Source organism: Syngnathus leptorhynchus, chromosome 3 (genome assembly GCF_054491065.1).
Source record: "Syngnathus leptorhynchus isolate UIUO chromosome 3, UIUO_Slep, whole genome shotgun sequence".
In the NCBI taxonomy this organism is placed as follows: Eukaryota; Metazoa; Chordata; class Actinopteri; order Syngnathiformes; family Syngnathidae; genus Syngnathus; species Syngnathus leptorhynchus.
In genome coordinates this window covers 6,419,041-6,441,362 of record NC_141197.1, presented here as the reverse complement: position 1 = coordinate 6,441,362, position 22,322 = coordinate 6,419,041, and the positions used below count along the sequence as shown (strand labels likewise).

Sequence of the window (22,322 nt, the reverse complement as noted above, 5' to 3'; positions counted from 1 at the left end):
TCCCCAAAAGTAATTGACTTATCAATGTATTTATTACGTCATAAATGTAGTTACTAGGGATAGTAATTATTGCGTTACTTTGTCAAAACTGTTCAATGATGAAAAATGATTCAGATTTTTGAGCATGTGTCAATTGTCAAGTTGCATAGAGTAGAACTGCATAGACCAGTACTTTATTCAACTTAATATTTATTGAACAACATAGTAAAATAAGCATAAAATGAATAATAAATTGTCACACAACTTCCAGACAACTTAAGAAAATTGTTCACACTGCATACTTTTCCAATTTCTTTTTCGGCAAATCTCCTCTGATAAGAGAAGAGTTACAGCACTGAGTGGCCAACACTTCACTACATGATAATGTAAACAATGTTGCATCTTCAGCTGAAAAACGAACAAAGAAAACGGTAAAAACATATCAGGAATGGCAAGTTCCCCATTCAAAGTTTTCCAAGCCATCTCCCGTTTTGTTTTGTCCCAGTATTATTGTTATTGTTATATATTTCTTAGTCAATGCTTTATATGTTGCTATGTGCTTTATTTATTATTCTCCTCTGTTTGGTTTTTTATGTGCAAAGTTCGCTTTTGTACTATTTCTGTGTGAGCTACTAGTACCTGAAATTCCTGAGGGAGCAATCCCAAGGGATGAAATTAAGTCTAAGTCTGAAAAACTAAAAATTCTAAATGACTGCAAAAAACACAAGCTACTGCACCTAATGAAAAAATAACAATGACCTTCAATGCTATATTTACATATAGTGAAAGTTTAAGCCTAAGAAGTATTGTACAGTTAGGGATGAGCACAGACGGCGATGGTTATCATTGTTTTGTTTTTGGCCCTCAGAATGTCATATGACACAGACCTTGAAGCCGATTGGCTTACGGGAGGCGTTTTTTTTGTGTTGCGTGTGGACTAGGGTTGGTAGGATTCCCCGAAATGAATCATATCGCATCTTATCATTGGCAATTCCATGAATCGTGAATGCATGGAATCGTTAGCAGTGTATCGAGATGTGTATCGTATCGCTTTGATGGTGAAGATTCCCATCCCTAGTATACATACTGTACTAGGGTTGGGACGATTCACCGATTTGCATCAGAAAATTGATACGACCTGTAAGATACAGTTGGATTGTGTCGTATCGCACTGGATCGTATTGTTTTAAAATTAAATAGTATTGTATCGCACCGTATTGCAGGAGATAGAAGAATCGTATCGCATCTTATCATAGGCAATTCCATGAATCGCGAATGCATCGAATCGTTGGCAGTGTATTGAGATACAGTGTATCGTATCACTTTGGTGGTGAAGATTCCCATCCCTAGTGTGGACGTGTCCCAAGAAGATAAGTAACATGTCACATTTCACAGTTAGTGACAGTAATGGTAAAGTCTTTCAAAATATCTGTAGATCTACTTCTGTAATGAAAGTGAATAATTTTGATACCTCTGGCCTTGAGCCACTTTGATTGGCGGGAGTCCAAATGACTTCTTCCACCTGTGTAAATCTAGGAAAATACCCAAAGAAAGAAAACTCCACCAATGCACAAAATTAGACTGCGTTTTACAATAGACTCGACTTCAGCCTTGGCAATGTATGATTTGTTCACCGAAGGCTCTGGAATGTGCCCTTCGGTTCGTACTTGATGATCAATGACTCATCGGCCGTGATGACTCTTGCTAACAAGTCTGGTCTCATTACTCTCCTCATTGCTCTTCTCTCTCTACACCAAGAGCTCCTCAGGCAACTCTTCTGTGAAGCTCCTAAAGTATGCGGACGACACTGCTCTCAACGTACTGATCCGGGACGGTGACGAGACTCCGTACAGACAGGAGGTGGAGCGGCTGGTCCACTGGTGCAGCCAAAACCACCTGAAGCTGAACCCGCTCAAGACTGTGGAGATGACGGTGGACTTCAGGAGAGACCGTTCGCCACTTTCACCCCTCACCATCCTCAGTAATGCTATTCTCACCACAGACACAAGTTCCTGGGATCCACAATCTCCTGGGACCTGAAATAGACCGGCCACATGGACTCTGTCCGGAAGAAGGTCCAGCAGAGGTTGTACTTTCTGGGACAGCTCAGGAAGTTCAACCTGCCACAGGAGCTGCTGAAAACCTTCTACACTGCCATCATCCACCTCTGCACCTCCATCAATGTCTGGTTTGGATCAGTCATAAACAAGATGAGCGCAGACTGCAACGGACAATGAGGTCTGCGGAAAAGATAATCGGGACCAACCTCCCATCTATCCAAGAATTATACCTGTCCAGGACCAGGAAACGTGCAAGTAATATCTCCGCACACCCTTCTCAACCAGGACAAAGTCTCTTCAAACTCCTCCCCTCCAGACGGCATTACAGAGCGCTGTACGTCAAAACCAGCAGACACAGACACAGGTTCTTCTCCCAACTCACACCACTCATAGAGACTCAGAAACATCACTGTGCAATAACATCCTGCTCTAGCCACTTGAATGTTGTTAGTTACCTGAATGTTGTCAGTCACTTAAATGTTGTACAAAGGCTGAGATCAACCGGAGCCAAATTCCCTTTTTGGCATGCACAACCTTGGTCAATAAAGCTGATTCTAATTCTGATCATCACTCTGTTTGACCCAGAGGATGGACATGTGGAATACAAACAAGAAAAAAAAAACATTTTTAGAACAATAATTAAGAACAAACAAAAACTTCAACCAGATGGTTTGCTTGTTTCAAAAAAATTATGGAAAACGACTTGGGCAATTATGCTATGCGGTGAATGAGAAATAGCTTATAGTTATGGATAATATATAGATGATTTGCTTATAAATTTGTAAATGGTTCTGCTTTAACAGGGATCTCGCTGCTTCTGGAGTGGTACAATGGTCAGGTAGAATTTTGGAGCATTTCACTTTTCATAACTGATTCAGTTCAAAGATATTCTTGAGACGTCTGATGTAAATCATCTTCTATGGCAATCAGATTGAAGTCCGTACTCTGACTGCACTACTCCAGAAGGCATTGATTTTTTGTTGCTGTTGAAACAATTTTGTTGATGTCCCGTTAAATGTCAGTTAATTGTCCTGCTGCTGTATCATCCCAACCTGTTGAGCTTCATTCGGATGGTAGTAAAATTATATCAAGTTCTCTTGCCTAATTATTAATAAACCTTTTTTTGATATCCAGTCCATGCAGTCTTTAACCTTGATATCCCTTCCGCCATAATTGACAGTTTGGATTACGTTTTTATGGTCGTATGATATGGCTGTTATTTCTTCTCAAATACAACACTTTTGCTTCTTCACACAATAGTTTTCCAGTACAGCTGTGAAACATCCAAACTTTCTTTTGCAAAATTCACTTTTTAAAATTTACCATTGATTTTTTGTTTGTTTTGTTGGTGTTTTATTTGTTGTAGATCTGTCAAAAGAACTGTTAGCATGAGCCAGAGATTTCTGTTATTTGCCTCCACACAGGGATGTTTGCTCATCTCATTGGCTACGTTTACATAGGCACATTTATTAAAAGCCTGATCGAAAAAAAAGATGCTTCATGCACACGGAATACTCTAATCAGGTCAAGCCCATTCTGAACAAGATTTTATTCCGAATGAGAGGGGTGGTTTATATTGATTGATAATCAGAAAACATGCACATATTTCGACATTTTGAAACAAACGGCCTTTACCGCGCATTTCTGTGATGTCATTAAACACGTTTGTTATTCTTGTAATTTAATAGAAGCAGAGTGAGAGGAATAGCAGGTGCAGACCTGTGCTCCTGAGGGATACATTGTAGTTCCATTAGGTAGACATAACAGCGCAAATGGGGAGAAAATGTGAAACAACCCTAACGTTTAACGTAGAAATAGATGGAGGGATGGTTTGTTGACTTGGAAGTTGTAAATTTGCCCACGGAAATGAAGCCACTGATCATTCTGCACTGTGATTTTGCAGTCTTTTCAGCACTGCCACTCATAAGGAAAGTAGCAACAGTGTTGATCTTAATTCTGACAAAATCAGGAAAAAAAAAATCTTCCCAAAGACTGTTGATACTTTTGAAATCCTTCCCAGCTTCATAAAGGCTAACATTTCTTAATTGTAGTTCATCTGAGAGCTCTTTTGTGCAAGACATTCTTCCTTTCGAGAATAGCTAACCCCAAGATCCATCCATCCATCCATCCATCCATCCATCCATCCATCCATCCATCCATCCATCCATCCATCCATCCATCCATCCATCCATCCATCCATCCATCCATCAATTTTCTGTACTGCTTGTCTCCACGGGGGTCACGGGCGTGCTGTAGCCTATCCCAGCTGTCATTGGGCAGTAGGCGGGTGGACACCCTGAACCAGATGGCAGCTGGGCACAGAAAGACGAACAACCATCCGCACGTGCCCTCACATCTATGGGCAATTTGGAGCACTCAATCAGCCTACCAAGCATGTTTTGTGGAGGAAATCGGAGTGCCCGGAGAAAACCCACGCAGGAGAACATGCAAACTCCACACAGGGAGGGCCGGAGTTGGAATCAAACCCGCACCCTTTGAACTGTGCCGTCTAACCGCAAAATAGGGTGTTTTATTTTTATAGGGCAGGGCAGTTCACACCCAACAACCGAGACATACTGTGACCTAATTTCAGCCTGGGATTATTCATTGATTGGGATGGGGCTCGCAGGCAGCATGAACCAAAATGTATTTTTTTACATGGGTGGGGTTGGACTCGCCCTGATGCATACCAATTTCGGCCTGTGATGAACTGGCTGTTCGAGAATCTCCCAAAATTACAGATGGCCAACATGCTGCTGCCCCACAATCTGGAGTCGTCACAGAACCTTTAGGGTTCACATACTTTTTCTGCCCTCCACTGTAAAGTTGCAATCAATAAAAACATGAAAACATGTCATTGTTTGTGTGGTATAACTCTAAGCAGGTACTTTTTGTCCATTGATGTGACCGCACATTAATAGGCAATTTCTGTAGTTCATCTACTTTCCTTGTGACCGTATGTATTGTGAATTGCTGTCACTGTCAAATGGAATTGCTTTTTAATGTTGATTAGTCTACACAAATCTTATCTTGATAAACTACATCATAAGTAATTTTATCGAGAGAATTATAATAATAATTGCTGTACTGATATATTGGATTGTTAGCAAAATATTGAGTCATAGCCATCATGTAAATATGAAAATATAAAGTTATTACATCCGAGATAAAATAAATTGAATAAGCATGTTGTTGATTGGATGAAAACTTTAGCAATATTTAGTGTACATATTCAAACAAATATTCAAATAATTATAGATTTTAAAAGAGCTGTTTGTTTTATGCTCAACAAATATTTGTTTCTTGGCTCTGCTACTAGTTAGAATAGTAACAAATTCCTTTTTCTGTTTTGGTCGTAAAGTAAAAGAAGTTGGGTGACCACTACTGTCTCAATTACATGAAACAATTTCCACCCTAAAAATTAGCAAGTTTCATGATTTGTAAGTTGTACTCCTACATTTTATTATTATTATTATTATTATTATTTTTACCTAAGCATTTAATAGACACATTTATAAGACGCTAAATTGTGGTGAAATTATGATTTATGTCTCCTTTCATATTTATCAGTTTTCTTTATTATTCGACTTATAAATTAATGTCAAGTATTTTGCGACACCCTGACACAACTGACAGACAATTTGCTGTTTGTGGTTCATGTGTCAGTTTCTGCACGCTCCACACTCCAGACTCTACTTGTTCCCTAAGGGGTTGTTCCCCAAGAGGTTAAATAACTCATAATTGTTAAAATGATAAAGTCAAGCCACACAACCGCACAACTTATTTAAAAATGATTTTTCTTATTGTGGAGTAGAGTCAAATTATTATACTCTTCTTCATCATTATCCAAACAATCATATGTCAAAATATTTTCCCCAAAACAAGACAAGACATTTTTCAGCAAGCACATTGGTATTTTGTATGATTTTTACAGTGTGTTGAAAATGACTGCATCGTGCATTTATGCTATATATTGGATGTACGGTGTAATGAGGGACTCACCTGCTCTGTATTCATTCATGAAATATGTCCTTTCTTGAACACGATATTATTCACATTTATATATACTTACATGAAAAATAAAAGTTTTGAATAGATTTTAACTAGTTTATTATTATTAAACGTTTTTTTTTTTTCCTGTGGAAGCACAAGCAACTGATTTACTATTTTGTATGAATTTCTAATAGAAATAATTGGCTATGTGAGCAAGTAAGCAGATAAAACAGACATTTTATTCACACCACAAACGAGCCAAGATAGCAGATCATGATGGAGAAAAAAGTTAACTCCTCTTTTCGTTTATTCGTCTCAGTGTCTGGCCACTAGGAGGTGTATCTAAAATCAATTCCCTGTAATGAGATCAGGCAAGAAAACATCAATACGTACCATTTGCATGATTTAAAAAGCAAAACAAAACAAAAAAGACAAGACTGTAAATTTTGTACAACATAGGATACAACTAACTGTTAGTTTACCATCACACATACTATAAAACAGTACAATCTAATACAACAAAACTGAAAATAATATATCCCTGTTTCATTCAGAGTCAGTATGATGGCTCATTTATTGATGCTTACTTGTAATGTTTTTGCACATTTTAAAAGTAGATAACTGTTCATGATTTGGTGTGCAGTACTGAGATATGAAGATAAAAACAGCAGAAATAACACGATTCATATCTGCACTGAATCATCCTTGTCTGGCTTAAGCAAGATGAAAAAAAAGAGGAACTTGATTGTGCGGATGGATGGGGGTGAATGTCCTACGATATGATATACATATCAATATGTGCATTTTCTATTTGTACAAGTTAAGTAAACAGTGAAGAGTGTGTTGAAATAAAGTCAATAACGTATTGGAACAGCAGTCTATGGTTCCCTCTTCATACACTCTTATCTTAATCTTTTTTAGTCTCGCGTGTATGAGTGATTGTGTTTGTCCATGTGGCTTGTGATTCACACTCGTCTAATAATATCTCACAGCCTTGGCTGAGGGTTGGTGTCGAGGAGTCCAAAGAAAATGAGGAATCAGGAATAAGAAGTGAGAGAGCTGGATGTCCCCGACAACGCATGTCAGGCAACTGTTCCATGTCATTGTGAAACAAATAATGGCCACTGAAACCCCTGCTGCTGAGTGTCAGTCAACAACAACGGTCTTCCTTGTGTGCTGTCCTCCCACAGAAATGAAATACGGAATAGATTCCATAACATTTTTACATTTATAAAAATAATCATATTTGAACTCAAAGCTATTTTAGTCCATAAAGCAAGTCATGGACAAAGTGGCAATACAATTTCATTTGTTGAAGAAGGTATGCTACTATTTAATACAGATTTTAATTTTTTTTTACATGTAATTTCTTTCTTCTGTATTATTCATTCTGAATTAATTTTGTCATGAACTGGAAAAGATGTAGAATATCATAAAGCTATGTATTTATTCAGATCCCCCCCCCCCCATCCAAACATATATGGTGTTTTTAGTAAATTCACAGTTGGGTTTCATTTATTTCCTTCATCTTTTAAAAGTGTAGGCCCCAATTTAATAAAAGAATATATACTTATACAATAAATATTTTGTTCAATAAAGTTAACCGGTAGAGACTCGGTTCACTGAGAGCCAAAAACAATATGTTCTGTAGGAAGTTTGTCATCTTCTTGTTTTAATAAGGAAGAAGAAGAAATAGGAGAAGAAGCCTTATGGTACTCAACATAAATTGGCAGAATTAAGGAAGTTTTTAGTTCCCCTGCTAATTCAGAGATATCTAGAAAGCTGCATTTTTCAACCACCTTTGGCAATTTGCTTCTCGTAGTTAACCAAGTGACTTTTTGGGAGCGTATCCACTGGCCACTGGATGATTTACACAGCAAACTGGTAAGACCAAATAAGTTTTGCTTTTAAGGGCGACCGTGGGCGTTACCTTTGAGGGACATGCTGATGTTTTAGTATTACTCTCTATTCTATGGTCGAATATCACAAAGTGGTGACATATCTCTATACAAATGTTGACCACTATATATTTGAAATACTATTTACCAGAGATCACGTCTTCTGAGCTGTGTTTAACCCGCAGCTTAATGACTTTATGATCATTTACACTATTACCTCCGAGCTATTTTTTGTTCTTGTTCTTGTTTCACTTGCATATCATTATACTTTGAATGATTATTAACACCCAATTTGAAATGATATGAATGACAAATGCAGGTAGATTAAATTTAAAGTTGCTATGTAGAATGTATTGTTAAATTTGACTGAAAAAAACTGGGTTGCCTTAGAAGTCAAACACTGTATTATAATTAAAAATCAAAGGGCATTTTATTTAATTCATGAAGCACCATGGTGTCATTAAATCATTAGTGTCACACTGAGACAATTTTCAAGTGGGTTTATTATATTGCTGAGCAAGCAGTGACTAAAGTATAAAAATGTTCTATTAATAAAATCTAATGCTAATGTGATGTTAACTCTGGCTTTTATATGCTTTCAACAAACAAAGAGGTTTTTTTTCAACTGCATTTCTCAAGAAACAATGTTGAGTGATGGCGATTACGAAATATGAGCACTACCACAGAATTTTCAGAGTTTAGACATCAACCAGATCTCAGTCTGGCTAAACTGATGTTTTGCAGAGGAGGAGCGCAACACTTCCTGTTGCGACGTTGCCTGTATCCTGTTTTCCACAGTCAGTGGTCATGCGTGTCATTCCCCTATGCAAACTTGTGTGGGCACAATCTCGTGATCCTGTGCAGCAAGCTTCTGAAACTCCAACACGGGAGACTCCAAATGTCCGTGATAGAAACTGTTGATGTCAGCTACACGGGTTTCGCAATTTTGCAGTCAGTTGACAATTGCAAAGTGACACTTTTAAGAGCCATTAATGCATAAGAGGCCTCAAATTCCTTGTGTACTCAAACTAGATTATCCATTTAGAGATTTTGTTATAATTCATGAATATTGGGGATGTAAATTAAAGTCCTTGCAAAATGAAAATAAAAACATCTTATACGTTTGACACACCAAATAAATACCAATAGAAACAGTAGACATCTTCTATACCTATATCAGTGTAGGATTATTTTCCTGTTTAATTTTTAACTCTGTGTTGCCATCACATTGCAATTATTATAATTGCAATTGTCGTTATTACTACTAAAGGTCAAATGTTTTGACATTTTCATATGAAAACAGTGATAATAGTAACCTATTTAAACCTCGTGTGGTTAAAATGTATTCACAAGTAATTAGCAATACCCCTGTCAGCAAATTATTTGCAACCATAAGAACATTGTACTGCAAGAGTTTCTTTGACAAGCTAAGCCACCCGAATACTGTCTATGACTAAGAGCAATAGGCTGTCTTCATTTCTCAATGCAACATCGCTTACGCTTGCAAAACTGATGTCTTTTTTATTTTGACAATCTTACTTTGTTAAATGTGGTGTTGCAATGAAATGTAAAAAAAACAACACTGTCCTTCTGAAGTAAAATACTAACATTATTGTGCCAACAGTAGCAGTTGCCTGAACCTTGATGGAAACTAATCAAACACAATCTATTGAGTTAGAATATCTTGTGTCATGTTCAAGCAGCAAACAATCCGACAAGCCACTTGTGGCAAGAGGGCCAAACTGTTAGACCCCACCATTAAAAGTAAGACATTTGAGCATACATTTGTTGGCTGAGAAACAAAAAAACCTTAAAAAAAAAAAAAAAAGACAATACATACGGATGGATGAATAGATAATAGACATTCCTGTCACTAGATAATAGATAGACATTCCTGTCACTTGCTGTGACTGACCTAATGGCGGATCTGGAGTATGCTCGCTGCATATCATCATCATAATGAAGTACATGCTAAACTTGTGATAACCTTGACACCTCCACACTGGCCCCCACTCTTGTGGTAACACACAAGCTATTTTAACTGTTTGTATGGCGCAACAATCAGAGAGCTTAATCTTGATACTTGAAAACAGAGAAGTATATATTTTACAGAACAAACCAGAAAATAATGCTTGGTCATAGCTACTGCTGCAGAGTTAGAATCATGTCTGTGAGTAAGTTACAGTGTGTTTGAAAAACTGTAATCCATTATGGAAACTTTAAATCTCCGGTTTCCTCCCACATCCCAAAAACATGCTTGATAGGCCGATTGAGCACTCCAAATTGTCCCTAGGTGTGAGTGCGAGTGCGAATGGTTGTTCGTCTCTGTGTGCCCTGCGATTGGTTGGCAACCAGTTCAGGGTGTCCCCCGCCTACTGCCCGATGACGGCTGTAGTAATAGTAGTAGTTGTAGTTGTAGTACTAATCATAGTAGTAGTAGTACTAGTAGTAGTAGTAGTAGTAGTAGTAGCAGAAGTAGTAGTAGCAGTTTTGTTTTCTTGATGTACATTTCTTTCAGATTGGTAGAACTGAGCACCAAATGTGACATTACAATTTGATTTTTCTTTTGTCATATTCTTTATACTTATAATTTTGATTCTTGTCACGCTTGGATGCTTTTTACTTTCTGTTCTAATTACGCAAAACGTGCTTTCTGTAAAACCCAATGTGTTTGATTTGTTTTTGCTTCCTCCCTTCTACAACAGAAAAAAAAAAAAAAAACAAGACACCCAACTCTTATTTCAAGTCAGGATCATCCTACCATGTACATCGATTTATTGTAAGACATTCATAGAACCAAATCCGAAAGAAAAGTTTCCAGTTCCTCATTTTGCTTTTATGCCTCTGTGGTTGTGCACTGCAGAGTGCAGAGTTAAGTTAGAGTATTCAATGTGTTTGTGTGTTTTCTTATTACCATGTTGTATACTATGACAATATTGTTTTCTGCTTTCAGTGACATCTTTTTTATTGGAAAACTGTATTTGTTTATTGACCCCTGTAAAGCACTGTGGATTAAAACATGTTTGCCTGAAATGATCTTGTGGTATTTGAAAATATGTAACCTGTCTGCTTTATAGAATGTTTCCAATTCTCTACACAAAAATGCTGGACATTTCAGTTTCTTTAGAGGGACATATCAGCAGTTTTGTGCTGCAAAGTATGTCAGAAGCCATGATGACTCACATATGGAGGACCAACAGAAATCTTCCATGAGGTTGCTGTTATATTGAGGCCATCATAATTCCCAAATTATGCACCCGAATGTCCGCGTAATATCAAGTATGTAACTGTATGCACCAATCATTTTGTTCCAAATTCTTGATTGCAAAAAGATTTCCCTTTAAAAGCCAAACTGCTTCTACGTACTTCATATATGAAGTTTCTTCATAAAGTTGATAAAAAATGCACAAGTGAGCACATGACGGCACAAAATAATCCATTCAGCTGACATATGAGTCATGTCTAGATGCTGCTAAAAGTGTTCCTTGATGTGCAAGACATCATTTTAGTGAGGCTGTCGGTACATTTGAGAGGCTTCACAAACTTAGACAACATTCAACCAAGACATCCCAAGTTTGCCACACCAAACATTTGAAGAAAACAGTAATACTTTATTTTCTACAGTCAGAAACCTTCATCGGGGATGGCTATATCTTGGTCTAACCTGACTGTAGTATGTCACTTAATCACGTGGACATTGCACGCACTCGCCTGTTACTTTGGAGTCGTGGATGAATCCCAATTTACCCCGTACTGGACAGATGGCAGACAGCAGGTGTGGCATTGACTTGGCAAGGCTCTATACACAATTCCTGGAAGCTGCAAAAAAATTATGGATGCCAGCATGTCTAAAGGTGTTTTTTCAGAATAAATGATTCAAACCACAATTCCAATGACAACAGGGTGTTGTGTAAAATGTAAATCTTTCATACACCTTAATACCAGATATGTGTTGAGGGAGGAGCAAGCCTATAATATGGCAATTCCCTGTCAAATCTGGCCAATACTGCATATTCTCCCATACTTTGGAGGTTGAAGTACATCAAGCACCCTGGAAAGATGAAATCTATATTGGCCTTTGGATGCAATTATCGTACATGCGACACATATTAATGGTAATATAAATAAAGGCCCATTTATAAAATGACACTGGTGAGTAAAAACTAAAAGAAAAAACCTGTTTTTTGTTTGGACGGAGATGGCATTTTGAGGGAATGAATACAAACAAATTTGAAACCACCCTCCAAAAGTGGAAAGGTTATGCTCGACTGTTATGCTCCCATACATGGCCCAAAACTTAAAACTCCAATCAGACCAGCTCAAGCCACATAGGGCACGTGACAAACCTGTGCCAATACAGGGAGGTAGACAAACTTGTTTAATTATATCCATTCGTCGGCCCTTCAAGGAGCTCTGGCTGTTTTAATAATGCAACGGGAGTCCTTCCAACAATTTTACAGACAGTTTTTTTTATTTTTTTGGTTTTCGCGGTGAAGGCGTAAAAGGCAGAAACGAAATGAGATTTTACGCATGCACACTTGCGTACATGACCGATTTACCAACCAGCCGTCTTGCATGAATACTCAATAAATACTCACTTGCATGATCGTATGCACACATATTTTCTCTGATAAACTCGAAATGCAAAGTAAAGGTAAGACACCACTTTTACGTCACCTGTTCCGAATGTCATCAGGTAATAAGGCCTAAGATTTCTAGAAAGACCAAAAAAATATTTCATTCGGAATTATTTTAGTTAGAGATGAAGCTCTCAGTAATAGTTTTAAATATTAGTATAAAATATTACATTGAGCATTTTGCTTTGTCACAATGTGTACGTAAAATTTTGATTCTCACAAACTAGATGACATTTTTTAGAAACTGAAATGAGGAAACCCAGCAACCATTCAAGCACATTCGTTGGCGCTCAGTGTTCTCTCATTAGATCACTGGGACTATCACTCTCATACTCACGTATACCCAATTGAGTTTGAAAATCTTCAAGAGACAAACTTCGCAGAGTTGCAAAGTGTACAGTCTCTGCACCCACCCGGTCTTATTCGACACGAGGTCATGCGCTATGATCCAGAAAATCTACTGGATCCAAACCTTGGGGCACATTCTCATATGTTGCAGCAACCAGTAAGTCCCTCTGGTACCGAATCAGGAAAAGGATATTCTCAATAAAAACAAGAAATTGATTCTATGAATGAGAGAACTTGAAAAACAAGTTGCTGGAAATTCATCATTCATCTGTTTGGGAATTTATGTAGTCATTCATTAAGATAGATTATTTGTATAGATTCATGCTCATTTATACTGGTTGCACAAAGCCATTGGAAAATTCTATAGACGGGTAATGCCAAAAAACAAAAGCAGGAAAGTATAAGATTGCACAATAAAACCCCTAAAAATTCCCAATTTGATTTCATTCTGAGAGGACATTCTGGAACTGAGTCAAATTTAATTTTGTCCATTAACCTATGTGTTACAGTATGAATGCTTTAAACTTTTATTTTTACAACTATTACTTTCAAATTTAAGTGAGGGATGCACTAATGATGAGCATTTCTTTTTAGCACAAATTAATATTGCACCGACATCCTTGTGTAATGTAAGGGACATTAAATGAGGAAACCCAGCAACCATTCAAGCACATTCGTTGGCGCTCAGTAATATCACATACAACAAACAGGACACAAACTATGCAAAACAGACAATGAAAAACAAATATTGTGTTTATTAAAATAGAGTCCAGGCCAGCAGACCTCTATTCATTGCTTGAGGGAATAAATGGAAGGTCTAATTGTCAATGGCTGAGAAAGTGGTTATCAGTCTTTTGGTGTGACATCCTCACAAGTCAAGTTAGGCACATTTCTTTGTGAGAAGGAGGTAGCGAGCAGGGGCTATATCCTCCTTTAGATTTTTTTTTTTAAACTCCTGTATCTCCTTTGTGATAATCAGAACCTCCAAAACTGATACTGTTGCTTCATCTTATCTTCCAGTCACGTGCGGGTATGTGTGTGATCCTATGGGTGTAATTCTAATTTGCAAGACATCGTATAGGGAGGAAAATTAAGGTCAAAGAAAGGCAATAAAGTTTTAGAGTGGAACAAGGTGTAGCAGTTGGCGCTTTCTTTTTTATGTTTGCTCAATGTTTTTTTTTTTTTTATCAACTTTTAGTTTGCAATGACTGGAAAAGTGGGCTGATAGAGATTTTCACAACATTGGCCAGTCTTACACAATGCACACTCTCAGTCAGACATTTTGCACTATTGTTTGCTTTGATGCTGCACAGATCAGACTTGGGTGCAAAGACATTGTCAACCTAACGCAGTAAATAAATTCAATGCAGGTGCCATTTGGTAAATGACCAAAACAATATGGATGATACAGTAGGTACACTTTTACGCCAATAACATGGCAAATAGAAAAACGATTTCATTTACAAATAAACAAAACTTTTGACTTAGCATTTGACTTCAATCATTGTAGCGGTGAAGTGGCCCATGAATGGGCGATGCTTTTAGTCGACACGGTCACTGATTGGCCACCAAGGGAGGCGACAATATATTGCTGGTGATAAATGCGAAGTTTTGCGGGCTCCCCTGAAGCAGTAGAGACACTCTGTTGCTCCCACCCACACCAATTTACAGAAGTTAAAAGTTCCTTTTTCACAGGCAAACAGTGAGCCTATGCTTATTTTCTAGTTGTATTTGATCCCACTGACAGTCTCTTGGACTGATTCAGCTCAGTAGCGTTAACTATAAAATAAGAGCAACAGAGGGACATGTTTTTGTTATCGTTAAATGAGAGGAAATTTTGAAACATTGTGTAATGGTGCTGCAAAGGTTTTGAAAGGTTGTGAGAGCTTTTGGTCTGCAAGGTGTCTTTGAGCCCACTCGTTGGAGAAGAAGCCCCCATGTTGCATCCCTACAGAATGGAGAGTTATCTCGTTGCACCTGTAAGTATTATCATTATTATTATCTTCTAAAGCGTCAAGACATTTTTAGAATAAAATATACACACATTTATTTTTGAAAACATTGCATTTTCTTATCCAGAAATGTAAGAGAAATAACTTTGGCCTCTCATGTCATATTTGATGAATTACTACGAGTTTGAGTTCATTAGTAGACAGGATGCCAACTCTAACAGCCCTTTCAAACTACAGACGAAAACGAAACTTTAAAGTTCTTGAAAGTTTCAGAATAGCAGTGGCCCAAAAAAAAAAAAAACTCGTGTATTTTATTTAAGTAAATATATGTACATACATATATACATATGTATGTACAAATATATGTACATACATAGTGAAGATTTTAGCCAATCAAATATTTAAATTTAGTTTGTGATTGTGATTAATACAAGAGAAATTGATTTAAAATATATTGACTACAAATTTGCTTTGTTGTCTGTGATGTATCAACAACTTGTTTCATTCATGATTGTTATATTTTAATGTGCTCTTGTAGTCCTCGGAAGAAACATATGATCCAGAGATCTACAGACATCAAATTCCAGATTATTATAGTCCATATGTTCTGGATACAGAGATGCAGGCAGGTCAGTTTTACTCGAGCATTTCATATCTTTCTTTCTTTTTAACGGTTTGATGCAATATGTTACAAAGGTTAACCAATAAGGCTTGGACAGATATACAATATTATGCGATCTAAAATATTTTGAATGGATTTGAATGAATGAACTAGAAATAAAACATTGAGACCTGAGGAGTAATTCTTTTATTTTTTTATTTTGGGGTGTACTTAAGGCAAATACAATGTGTGCAGCTGAAGCGCACAGGAAACAGATGCTATTTTTTGGACCGCTCTAACTACAGACATAGAACAAATTTTGCCCCATGGGGTTTTGTTGACTTTCTCTTGGTAGCAACAGTTTTGAATATTCCACCAATACAGACTTAATGGAAAAAATAAAGCGAGGCGATGTGTTGGGGGAAAAATATTTCTATGTAAATATATTTTGACACAATTAATTTTGCATATATTTCATGAAAGGGAGTACAAATTAAATAAACAATACATTTTCCTGACAATACTTTTTTCTTAGTTTTTATAGCTTAGATATTTCATCATTACATGAGTGGCTGTGTATCAAAATCCAGTCAAGAAAAATAATAGGGGGCATAACTTGAAAATGGTTACATTAATTAAGAAAAAAATGTCTACAACTGCAATAGGTAATAGTTTCCTATTATAATTCAACTGTCCTTGTTCCGACTAAAATCTCACTAACTGAATAAAGTATTGTGTTGTTTTCACTCTGTCTATTGTAATCTAATGTTTCCTTGTGTTCTCTCATTAGATCACTGGGACTATCACTCTCATACTCACGTATACCCAATTGAGTTTGAAAATCTTCAAGAGACAAACTTCACAGAGTTGCAAAGTGTACAGTCTCTGCACCCACCCGGTCTTATTCGACACGAGGTCATGCGCTATGATCCAGAAAATCTACTGGATCCAAACCTTGGGGCACATTCTCATATGTTGCAGCAACCAGTAAGTCCCTCTGGTACCGAATCAGGAAAAGGATATTCTCAATAAAAACAAGAAATTGATTCTATGAATGAGAGAACTTGAAAAACAAGTTGCTGGAAATTCATCATTCATCTGTTTGGGAATTTATGTAGTCATTCATTAAGATAGATTATTTGTATAGATTCATGCTCATTAATACTGGTTGCACAAAGCCATTGGAAAATTCTATAGACGGCTAATGCCAAAAAACAAAAGCAGGAAAGTATAAGATTGCACAATAAAACCCCTAAAAATTCCCAATTTGATTTCATTCTGAGAGGACATTCTGGAACTGAGTCAAATTTAATTTTGTCCATTAACCTATGTGTTACAGTATGAATGCTTTAAACTTTTATTTTTACAACTATTACTTTCAAATTTAAGTGAGGGATGTATTACAGCAATATGACACCGTGGCTTGAATGAAGATTTCTTTTGTCAATTAACAAATTGTAAATTGTTAGAAGAAAATAATCAATACTCCATTTTTGTGTAAATGTTGAAGTTATTTCTTTTTGCAAATTAGCAAACAAAATATCAGATAAAAAAAATTATGTCTAAAGCCTTCACTCTGGTAAATATAATCGCTTCTCACTCTGGTAAATATAATCGAATGGAGAAAAATCACTTAATGTGTCGAGGAATTTTGATTTTGCGGCACCAATTATTTAATATTCTTCCACTTCATAAACAAGTAGTTTTTTTACGCTCATAATGCAAAATGCAAGTCTTAAAATGTGTTTTAAATCAAGGACTGTCAACCGGTGGTCCGCGGCTCTCTAGTGGTCCGAGGCGGTATTGCACGTGGTCCGTGAAATTGGAAATGTAAAAAAAATTCCAACATTTTAAAAAATAAAAATGATTTATTATTTAGACTTGATTCATTTTCCAGCTATTTTGTGAATCATTTACCCATCCAAATTATGTTAACTGTAGCTGAGATTCCCAAATTCGACATACAGATGCAAATAAGTAGCCTGTATAGGTCGCGCCTCCTTCGGTGCAAAATGAAACATTCTGCCAAAACAGTGGTCCCCGAGTTGCTTCTTGATTATAATGGTGGTCCCTTGAACAAAAAGGAATATATTTTCCGAATGGCTTTTTTGTCTGCATGGGAAGCTTTAGACAACGGGATGTTGTGAAAAGTGAGCTCGTCAAGCCCATTGAGACGCTTTGGGGAGTTAGGGCTATATGACTAGACGTGACTCAGCTCTTGGCTTTGGCCTTTCTGTGCTAAGTCTATTATTTGGGTTCTCCAGCTTCCTCACACCTTCCAGAAACATGCATGTTCACTTGGTTAAGGATTCAATGTTTGTTCGTAGGAATGAATGCCACCCCGAGTCAATTTCACCTGTCTGAAAACATTGACTACAATGGAAAATACTTATAACCAACAGATCCTTTCATGCCACAAGAATATTTAATTTAGCTTGGTAACCAAAGGGACTGCCTCCTGTTTTGAAGGTAACGTTCTTCCCACGGACTGCGTATCCTACACATGTGTCACAACATAGCACTGATGATGAAGAGCATGGACGCCAAAGTCCGCCCCTGGAAGTGTCTGATGAGGAGTGTCTTCGAGAACAAGTCCCTTACGTCATGCCGGGAGAGATGGGTAAGAAATCCCATTCGAAATACATCAGGATTATCTGTTGAGATACGATTATTCAGTATTAGAGCTGAGATGACAGAAACATTTGCGTAAAATGTGTGTGTTCTTCACACGTCATCGGCATAACTCATGGAGATGATCTTCCAGCTCATTTTATTCATCAGCATTCATCATCATTTGAATAGTTACACAATGCAGTTAGACGTGTATTAGCTGTTTGGTTTAAAAAGTCTTTGCAGTACACAACCAATGGCGAAATTGATTGTATTTTTGCTCTCTCTCTGTGGCAAACTGCATTTTACAGACTATAGTACGAGTGCTTCTTCTGATCTCAGTGGGCATTTCACAATTTCTAAAAATCTTTTCCTGATAATCAAACTTTGAAAATGGTGTCAGAACAATACTATTTTTTTATTTTTTTACTGTCTAATCGGGAAGACGAACCTGAACTACTCACTATTGTAATGTAATGTTTTACCCAATTTACATTTTACTATTTGATGTCATATTTCAATATTTATATAGTGCTTTTGTAAGTACTCACTGCTGAGCTTTGTTTTCTTTATCTTCTCAATTTATCCATTCTGTGGCATCCCTGAGATGGTCTCTCATGACACATCGGGAAAATGATCCAGTATTGTTTATTTGACAGAAACTAATATGTAATACTTAGAAATATTTGTTCATCTTTATATTCCAGTGATGTAAAGTGACAGGCAGAACAATTAAATGCTCTTTCGTTAGAGGGCAGAATGCACAATAAAAGTGTGTCGTCACTTGTTGGAATGTGGACAGCAAATTAAGTTGCTGGGAAAGGTTGGGGAACACCACTCATAATTACTCAACCAGATGAAGATGAAACAAAACGCTGCCGACAACCGCGCACTTCAAAATAAAGGTCAAACACCTGGGACCTATTAAAAACTTTTGCGAGAAAAAAAAAAAACATTTCAATTACTTAGTTGATGTTTTGGGAAACACCCCTCGTAAATACTCAACCAGACGAAGATGAAACAAAAGCCTGCCGCAAACCGCACAGTTTAAAACAAAGGTCAAATACCTGGGATCTTTTAAAAAATAATTCGGAAAAAAAAATCATTGGATTACTTGGTTGATGTTTTAATTAAAAAAATAATTTGGCATGTTTTAGGGCTTGTCTGCTCGGTAATAAGGCTACTAATTACAACCTAATTATCTGTCAATGCACATCAGTTTAATGTCAATGAGTCAACTGCTTCAAAAGTCACACAAACAAATCAGGGTGCATTTAAAAATTGTTTGTGTTAGTATTCCTTGGAATTTTGTGCATATTATTGTTCTCTCCAAAATTACACAGTTGGTCAAAGCAACAAAGTTTTGCATCATACAGAAATAGTAATTGTACCACTTTTTTATGTTTCCCAAAGGCAACAAAAAGAAGATTCGTTTGTATCAGTTCCTGTTGGACCTTTTAAGGAACGGCGATATGAAGGACAGTATCTGGTGGGTGGACAGAGACAAAGGAATGTTCCAATTTTCATCCAAACACAAGGAGGCTCTCGCACACCGCTGGGGAATCCAAAAGGGAAACCGCAAAAAAATGACCTATCAAAAGATGGCGCGTGCTTTGCGCAACTATGGCAAAACTGGGGAGGTAAAAAAGATCAAGAAGAAACTGACTTACCAGTTCAGTGATGAGGTCCTCGGGAAGACTCATTTGGAGAGAAAGCCATACATGTAGGCAGAAGACTGATGCAACAGCAGTGTTCACTTTTAACAGTTGATCTCACACATTAGCATTCATTATTAAGACCATTAAAAGCATCCCACCCTTAAAACTGCTGGTTTCAACAATGGAACGACCGAGGAAGTTGGATCAATTTGACCCAAGCCAATTGTTTGTACAAAAAAAAAAAAAAAATTGTGACCCAGGAAGGTGGGTTGTTTTAAACCCAGTATTTTTAAGGGTGCATGAAAGCTGTCCAGACGGACTTTAGTAGATTTCACTGTTATTTTGCAGCACATTTATTTCTCACAGCATTGAAATGCAATGAAAATATTAGGGTAGCCAGTGTCAACCATCCATGTACATTGCTTTTGCTATTCACGCTCTAAAAACTACTGGGTTGAAATAAGGTTGGGTCAAATCCCTTTATTCATATAAATTGGGTCAAATTGGCCAAACTTCATGGGTCGGTCCAATTTTTTAACCCAGCAATTTTTAGGGTGTAAGGACATACATGGGTAAGGTGACGCTGGTAAAATATGTGTACAGCAAAGTTTCCGTGTGGAAACAAGGCCATGCCTTTCTATGAACTATGTAACCTGTTATTTAAAGACGATAGATAGATTAAAGGCCTGATTCACTGATAAGTTTGTTCAAAGTAAGATTTTTGTACAATATTATGAAACTGTAGAATCACTGAAAATCCAATAAAAATTTATTCAGTTATGAGACTGGGAGTGCCAAATTATTTTTGAAAACCTGTGAACATATTTGTTAATAAGAACGGTGCATGTATGGAGCTTAGTTTCATTTTAATGATCTTTTCAAGCTGCCTAAAGCCGGTTGTGCTTTTAGATCAAACCGATGCTTACACGTCAAATTAAAACAGAAGCAGCAATTAAATATCATTAGCCTAATTATATAACTGTATGTCATTTTCCAAAGTTTTTGAAAAGAAAAAAAACAAAACAATACAAAACCAAAAGTCCATTTGCATGGATTCAACATTTGTTGGCTCCAAATCCATGCGGACGTGAAAAACATCATTATTAGCAAGCACTAGTAGCAGGCCTAATATAGTTTAATAAGAGTAGTTTTTATTTCATTTTGAGTTTTGTTGTTTGAATTTAGTTAGTTTTAATTGGTTTTCACTTTGTTCGTTTTTCTTAGTTACATTTTTTTCAAAACAGTTTTAGTTAGGGCGGCACGGTAGCGCACTGGTTAGCACGTCCACCTCAAAGTTAAGAGGGTGCGGGTGGATTCTACCTCCCTCCCTCCCTGTGTGGAGTTTGCATGTTCTCCCCGTGCCTGCGTGGGTTTTCTACGGGCATTCCCCTTTCCTACCACATGTCAAAAACCTGCTTGGTAGACTGATTAAGGACTCTAATTTGCCCGTAGGTGTGAGTTCTTAGGTAAGAGTAATTTGCCCGTCGTGCAACAACACTCTAAGATGTTTACAGGTCTGCACTATTACCACACAGTCTTCGTTGATAGTCACAGGCTCAGGACCTACTAAAGTCCACCACCATTTCCTTCATGAATTTGAATATAACGGCATCGACATAGTCACTATATCATCCACACTAAACACAAAGAAGATGAATGAGAAACAGAGGCAAAAGTATAGAACCTCTTTTTGTTCACAAAAAATTCAGGTTTTTTTTTTTTTTTTTTTTTTTTCTCCAATGCAGGAAAATGAAAGAAGTTAGTTAGATTTTTTTTATTGAATTCTGCAGGGCGGCCAAAAATTCATCGCTGAACCTCAAAAGGCACCATGGCCATAGTTTGGACAACTTTGATCTGCGTAGTTCATGTTGTGCAATGTGATTTGCATTAGTGTTTATAAGGCAAGAATGAGGACAGAAATTATGTGCGTAAGTCTAGCAGTTGCACAGTGGTGTTATATAACTATCAATTTGACATATGACCTATCCAAAATAAACAAATGTGACATAAGTTGGATACCATTGCCTGAGGTAGAATGCATGCTACCAGGCTACAACGACACAGCAAAACAGGTCTGCAATCAGTAGAAATTTTGTGAGAAAACAAAACTGTCTGTTCAGGCATTTGATTTATTGCTTGTCTTCATTAGTCATGTGTGAGCTTGAGTGACTTTGGGTGACTGCAACGTGGTACACCCTGAAATGGCTGGCAATCAACTACAGGGTGGATACAAACAACCAACCACCCACTCATGCCTATCATTTAGAGTTGCCAATTAATGAATACGTATGCTTGTTTTTGGAACGTGGGAGGGAGACAGAATGTTCAGGTGCGGCAAGAACACACAGGGAGGCTGGAGCTAAGATTCAAAGCCAGAAAGTACTATGAGGCAGATGCGCTGACCACTTGGCTTGATGAATTCCCCTATGTTGGTTGTACTATTTTTTTTGTCAAGAAGAGCATGAACCATGATCTGGGGTGGTTGTTTCTCATCCTTGATCAAAGTTGTGAACCAACGTGCGGTATGAAAGTGTAGGTGGGTGATCAAAGTAAGTCATGTCAATGGAATCTTACAGTGGTTTCTTT

The 22,322-nt window shown here is 37.2% G+C and overlaps 1 protein-coding gene and 1 long non-coding RNA gene across 2 annotated transcripts; both read left to right on the top strand.

Moving 5' to 3' along the window:
• The first annotated feature begins 7,840 nt into the window (after positions 1-7,840).
• Positions 7,841-8,830, top strand: LOC147058966 (uncharacterized). Its single transcript, XR_015065687.1, has 2 exons — positions 7,841-7,916; positions 8,675-8,830. It is a non-coding gene; the product is annotated as an uncharacterized LOC147058966 (long non-coding RNA).
• Positions 8,831-14,559: 5,729 nt separating this feature from the next.
• On the top strand, positions 14,560-20,274 carry spi1b (Spi-1 proto-oncogene b). The gene is made up of 5 exons (XM_085907434.1): positions 14,560-14,894; positions 15,406-15,496; positions 16,259-16,455; positions 17,938-18,088; positions 19,492-20,274. The coding sequence occupies exons 1-5, from the start codon at positions 14,853-14,855 to the stop codon at positions 19,803-19,805; spliced, it is 795 nt and encodes a 264-aa protein (XP_085763560.1). The 5' UTR covers positions 14,560-14,852; the 3' UTR covers positions 19,806-20,274.
• The last annotated feature ends 2,048 nt before the right edge of the window (positions 20,275-22,322 follow it).

Bases quoted from the DNA above. Each gene is read 5' to 3' on its own strand.
- spi1b (XM_085907434.1), top strand. From the start codon at position 14,853: ATGTTGCATCCCTACAGAATGGAGAGTTATCTCGTTGCACCT. The intron at 14,895-15,405 runs GTAAGTATTATC...GTGCTCTTGTAG, and splicing joins AGAGTTATCTCGTTGCACCT to TCCTCGGAAGAAACATATGA. The intron at 16,456-17,937 runs GTAAGTCCCTCT...CCTGTTTTGAAG, and splicing joins CTCATATGTTGCAGCAACCA to GTAACGTTCTTCCCACGGAC.